Genomic DNA, 6,000 nt, shown 5'->3' with positions numbered 1-6,000 from the left:
AAATTAGAGGGGAACATATTTAACAAATTGTAACTTGATTTGTATCTTTTAAATATTTAGATACATGGTATGTCTATTTCCCTTTCTTCTCTTACCCTGAGCCCAGCAGATGTTAGGGGCTGGCCTGTCCTAACCTCCTTAACTCTCAGACCCACAGCTCCCTTTTCCGGAAAAGGACAACACTTCTGAATTGAGATGAACGAGGCAACTGAGCAAATATGGCTAATATAAGTTCCATCACTTTCCTGAAGAGGAATCTGTATTCAGGGAGTGTTTAAGAGTTTTGTTTTGTTTTATTCTCTCTCTCTCTTTAAAAATTTATTTTTGCTTTTATGGGGGGAGGGGGTCGGGGAGGGATGCAGGGTAGACGAACATGTTTGAGGCTCGTGAGTAAGGAAGTGGATGAAGACACCGAGGAGAGATGTGTGATGGGGCGGGGTGGGATCGCCCCGGAGGAACTGGCTTTGGTAGTGGGAATGAAGAAGAGGAATCCCCATCCACCCCCGCAGGAAACGCTCCAGTGATTGGAGGTGTGTGTGGCTGCGTATGTGCCTGTGTCTGTGTGTGAGGAGGGGGTGGCTCCGACTCCCGCAGACATCACCACGCATGACGAAGCTACTTCCCCTCACGCGGTCCAAGGCGCACACGCGCCATCCACAGCCACGCCCGCACACACTAGACACACACACGGCGTCCGAGGGTCCGGTTGCCATGGCGAACAGGAGCGCGTGAGCCCAGGCGCCCCTCCCGCCCCCGGCCAAGCCCGGTCAACTGCAGCTCTGATTGGTCGCTGCTTCCTCATTATGCAAATCATTTGCGTAGACTCCGCGGCCAGCTGCCTGACGTCACCAAGCACGGGGGCTGGGGCTCGGGGCTCGGCTCCGGGAGAGCTCGGGCGGGAGCCCGGATAGCGCCGCGCGGGGACCTCAACCCAGACCCCAGCGTCCCGCCGCCGCGGCCCGGTCCTGCCCCGCCCCCGGCCCCGCCCCTTTCCAGCCTGCCCCACCCCCTCTACGCCCCTCCACCCGGGCCCCGCCCCCTGTGCAGCCCCCCGCCCTCGCCGCCTGGACCCCGCCCCCTCCCCCCTGGCCCTCGCCACTGGTCCAGGGAGGGGACGGCGGGACAGACGGGACTGGTGGGACCGGCGGGAGGGCGGACCGGGCGGGGATATGGCCGCGGCGCCCGGAGGGTCTGCGCCGCCCGCCGGCCCCGGCCCGCGCCTGGGTTTCAGCACCGCGGACAGCGGCGTCGGCATGAGCGGGCTAAACCCCGGTCCTGCCGTGCCCATGAAGGACCACGACGCCATCAAGCTCTTCGTGGGGCAGATCCCGCGGGGCTTGGACGAGCAGGATCTCAAGCCGCTGTTCGAGGAATTCGGCCGCATCTACGAGCTGACGGTGCTGAAGGACCGGCTCACCGGCCTCCACAAAGGTGCGCGGGGTCAGCCCAGCCCAGCCCAGCCCAGCCCTGCCCCAATCCGATTAGAGTGGGCCCAGCCCAAACCCCAGCCTCAACCGCAGCCCCAACCTTAGCCCTACCTAGAGTCAGTCCAACATCAGTCCAATACCAGCCCCACTTCAGCCCAGTCTCCTCCCCAGATCACAGAACCCCCAGGCCAGAATTTTCTCTCCGACATCCTCCTTCTGATCACCACTCTGATCCTCTGGCGTGTTCTCCACTCTAACCTCTAACTCCCTACCCTTCACCTCTCACATCCCAACAGTCCCAACCTTTCAGTCGGACCTCCCTCCATCCCTCTCATCAGACATTCCAAATCCTGAAATTTGAAAACTTATTTGACCTTTGGGTCTCAATTTCCCAAACCCTGGACCAATCATTTCTGACCCTCTCTCCCAATCTGGTGCCACCCCACTCAGGCCTAACCATCCACACACATGTCTCCGACTTGTACCCCTCATTCTGGCCTCCAAGCCCAGCCAACCCCCAGAGCCTTCTTTTGATGCAGACTGCTAACTTAAAACCCCCCAAACCCCAATTCCTCCCTTCTTCAGAACCCAGGCCTGGCTAACTCACAAAATCCAATTCCCCTCGAGGAGGCTCTCAGCTTCAAATTCCACCCTCATGTTTGACAATAACCCCATCTCTCCTCCCCCTGCCAGAATCCCAACACTCTCTGCCTCTTCTGACTTGAGTCCAGAACCCTGACCTCAACTGGGAAAATCTACCACCTGTGTGCCCCCTCATTTCAGGTTTCCTCTCAGCTGAACCCATACTTCTTTCATCCTCTAATCTCCCCACTCTTGTGCCTCATCTATACCCTTCCCCAATCCTCTTTATGGACTCCTGCTTTCCCTCCTTCGCAGGCAGGTCCTGGAGTAGAGCCTGTGGATCAGAACCTCAGGGTGGGTCAGTTTGAAGAGGCAGAAGGGATTTTCTCCCTGCCCTTGTTAGAGAGACAGGCACCACAGTTCTGTCCAGCCACACCCCTTTCTTCCTGTAGAGAGAGGGAGGAGGCTTGTTTACATGCAGAAAAGTCTGTCCAGGCTGGGCTGGAGTAAGAGAGCCAGAGTCACATGTCATACATGGGCAGGGGATAGAAATTATTTGAGGAGAAACACCTCTATCTCTCCCCCACCTTCATCATGCTTCAGTTTCAGGATTTGAGGGATAAGGGTCTCTATCTTACCCCACCTTCACATGCTTCAGTTTTAGGATTTGAAGGGTAAGGGTCACCAACTATTCTCCATGATTTTTCTAGGACAAAAGTGGCCGGTCCTGGGTAACAGCTAAAGGTACTTTCCTAAGGGCTGAGAGCAGGAATCAGGCTGCCACCTCTTTTCATCTGGGAGGCACACTTATACAGGGGCTTCATGAAAATGCCCACAGAAGGTCTGGGACCAGCTAGGTAGCAGTGCCTCTTCCACACTTGGAGGTGGGGTTACTTTAAAAGGGGCATGAAAGAATAAAACTATATCATCCTGATTCCTTCTAATGCAGTCCAGCTGCCTGGCTGTCCATCCATCCATAGCAACTTACTTTCTTATTTTCTAGACATTTATTTCCGTATGTAAGCACAAGCTAATCTTTCTGGGCCATCTGGGAAGCGTATAAGATACCTTTAATTCTCACTCTTCTCATTCAAACACCATCAGAGTCTCTGAAATGTTCTCTTATCCGTTCTTTTTCTCCATTTAGCTCTAATTCTTCCTGTTTTTAAATTTTCATTTGTCTCTCCCTCTAGCCATGCTTCTCTGTCTTTCCATCCCTCCTTTTCCCACCCCCTATCCCAGGTAGTACAAATGGGGCTCCTTTGGGCAGCAGTTGGGCCCCTGAGCCTTTCAGACTGGGCCCCAGCCCTGCCCAGTTCTGACGTCAGCTGATATGGCTTAGTGGCGGAAGATGAAGCAGAGATGTAAGCGAAATCAGGTGTTTGGCGATTTGTCCCCAAACCAACCTGCAGCTCTCCAAAGCAGGGTTGCCTTGCAAGATGATTGGAAGTGTCTCTGTGTCAATATATTCCCCACTTTCTCCCCAGCAATAGTGACACCCAAAAGCCAGAGTGACTCATTTTCCTTTTGATGGCTGGGTACTGAGGGAGGCAGCCACAGTGCTTTGAAAAAACCTCAGTCTAGGAGTTAGGAGATTCTAAACCCTATTCTCCCCCTGGCACACTGTCTGGGTTCAGTTTCCCTGTTAATACAGTAAGAGTTTGTCCCAGGTTTCTCTAAGGTCCCTTTAACTCAATGAATAGCAGATAGCCACCCACCTGAAGGGGGCAGCCACTTGGAAGACATCACAGAAAATGATCCCCTTTGCCTTTGCAGTCGGCTGAGGTCTAAGTGGAAAACTTCACCAAGCTCCTAATGGCTTCTCACATCCACTTTCTCTTCCTTCGGTCTTTCTCCTTCCCACAAGCAGAAGGCTCTTTTTGAAAACACAGATCTTATCTTGCCAGAGTCCTGCTTAAAACCCTTTAGTGGTTCTTCACTGCTCCTAAGGAAAAGTTCAAAATCCAGACTGAGGCATACAAGGTTATAGATAACCTGATCCCTGCACACCTCACTGTCCTCTCTGCCTCCTTTCACCAATCTCCAACCATACTACTCTTCTATCCATTTCCCCAACACACCAAATTCTTGCTTCAGTCTTCATACATGCTGTATGAAACTGTTCATACGTGCTGTTCCTTCAGCTTCCTTCACCACCCTTCTTGTCACCTGGTTAAGCCCTATTTGTTATTGAGGACTCAATGTATTCTTTGAAACATTCTTCAACACTTTGGACTCAAATTATGTGCCCCTCATGATCCTTTACATAATCCCCATGAGAACATGGAATGTGTCTGTCTTGTTACCACTTCATCCCAAGCCCATTATAATGCCCACCATAATAAGTAAATAAGTATTCAACAAATATTTTCTGAGTGAGTGCTCAATGACTGTTGGAAAGGAAGGATCCCTGGCTCAGTGCTTCCTAGCAGGCTACACTTTCTGAGTCTGAACAAAGAGGAGTAGGACTGACCCTGTGGCTCAACCCAGACTCATTCTCTGTCCCATAACTACTGGATCCTTTAGAGAAGTAAGATTTAGGGCACAATAACCCTTTAACAGGCCCTATGTTGAAGCACTGGGAGAGCTGACAGGTCAAGCTCCTTGGATAGGATTGGAGGTCCATGAAAGCTCTTCTCTACAGAAAGTCCTTAAGCCAGCCCCATCTTGCAAGCCTCAAATTAACCTATTCCTCAGCTTCAAACTTGGCGGAGGGAGGTGTTAAGAAGTTGTGGGGTGCTGGGCTTGGCTGTCAACAATTTTCCTCCTTTTGGCCTCCTCTCATCTGAAACTGAGTTGGGAAGGAATTGAGGCTGATTCTGGGAGACTCTGTGAGTATGAATCTGAAAAGGAAGGGGGAGGCTGGGGTTAAAGCTGAAGGCAAAGCTGCTTAGGGAGGTTTAACCCCAACCGGACTTATAGCTGGAGTGGGGAGGGGAGATGTGGGACTGTATGAGCATGTGGCTGGATGTGGGTACACATGTTTCCTAGGCAAGAAGCCAGGAGCAAATGAGAGGGAGCCAGAGTCTGGGACTCAAACACATGAAGCCCCTCCCTTCAGAGAAGGTGGAGGACAGAGGCTTCTCAGAGCAGTGCCCTTGTTTAAAGAAGAGTGGCCTTGAGTTTGTCAACTAATGGGATCTTTCCAGGAAGAGTATTTGGGGGTTTCAGGAAATCCCCTGAGCCAGCCTCTTCCTCCCCAGGCTGTGCCTTCCTCACCTACTGCGCCCGGGACTCTGCTCTCAAGGCCCAGAGTGCACTGCACGAGCAGAAGACCCTGCCAGGGGTAAGTCCACCAGGTTTGGGGGGTGGGGATCACCTCAGGCTGGGGACATGCCTTATGTGCATGCCAAAGCAGCATGTTGGGGCCAGGAACTGGCCAGGAACTGGGTTGGGGCCAGGAACTAGAAGCAGAGTCACTTTTCAGGGCTTACGTATGCCCTGAACAGCTATCAATTCTTGTTATATTTACTCTTCTGGCTCAAAGAAATGGGCTTAACACTTGGACCAAGTATTCCACCCCATCTTTTCAGAGAGGCATCAGTTTTGTGTGTTATGCTAGAATTTGTCCGCACTGGCTAAAATCATGGCTTAAAGTGTCATTTGTCACTGGTGTGAGAATATATGCAGATACATGAGGTAGAGACCCTGCTGAGCTGGTATCTTACTTTTTCCAGTTCTAGAGTCCTTAATAGCACTTCCCTCTGTCCTCTTCCTGTAATATTTTTTTTGGGGTGCCTTGAGTCACCAAGATTACTTTCCCTCCTCTTCCCCAAACACTTGGCTGGATGTGGGTACACATGTTCCCTAGGCAAGAAGCCAGGAGCAAATGAGAGGGAGCCAGAGTCTGGGACTCAAACACATGAAGCCCCTCCATTCAGAGAAGGTAGGAGACAGAGGCTTCTCAGAGCAGTGCCCTTGTTTAAAGAAGAGTGGCCTTGAGTTTGTCAACTAATGGGATCTTTCCAGGAAGAGTATTTGGAGGTTTCAG

The 6,000-nt window shown here is 51.9% G+C and overlaps 1 protein-coding gene across 4 annotated transcripts in view; it reads left to right on the top strand.

Annotated features, from left to right (window-relative positions):
- Positions 1–1,040: 1,040 nt before the first annotated feature.
- CELF6 (CUGBP Elav-like family member 6) overlaps positions 1,041–6,000 on the top strand; it is a 31,731-nt gene continuing 26,771 nt past the window's right edge. For 3 of the 4 annotated variants that reach the window (XM_086711148.1, XM_086711149.1, XM_025919916.2), the window contains exons 1-2: positions 1,041–1,431; positions 5,213–5,295. In XM_086711148.1, coding sequence (XP_086567274.1) covers positions 1,170–1,431; positions 5,213–5,295 — 345 coding nt within the window. In that variant the 5' untranslated portion in view covers positions 1,041–1,169. Of the gene's footprint in view, positions 1,432–4,798; positions 5,296–6,000 lie in introns of those variants that run through there. The other variant, XM_086711150.1, reaches the window with a different exon arrangement.

This window comes from Puma concolor, chromosome B3 (assembly GCF_028749965.1).
Source record: "Puma concolor isolate L17-30 chromosome B3, mPumCon1.1.hap2, whole genome shotgun sequence".
Classification (NCBI taxonomy): Eukaryota; Metazoa; Chordata; class Mammalia; order Carnivora; family Felidae; genus Puma; species Puma concolor.
This window is presented reverse-complemented; position numbering and strand designations above follow the sequence as displayed.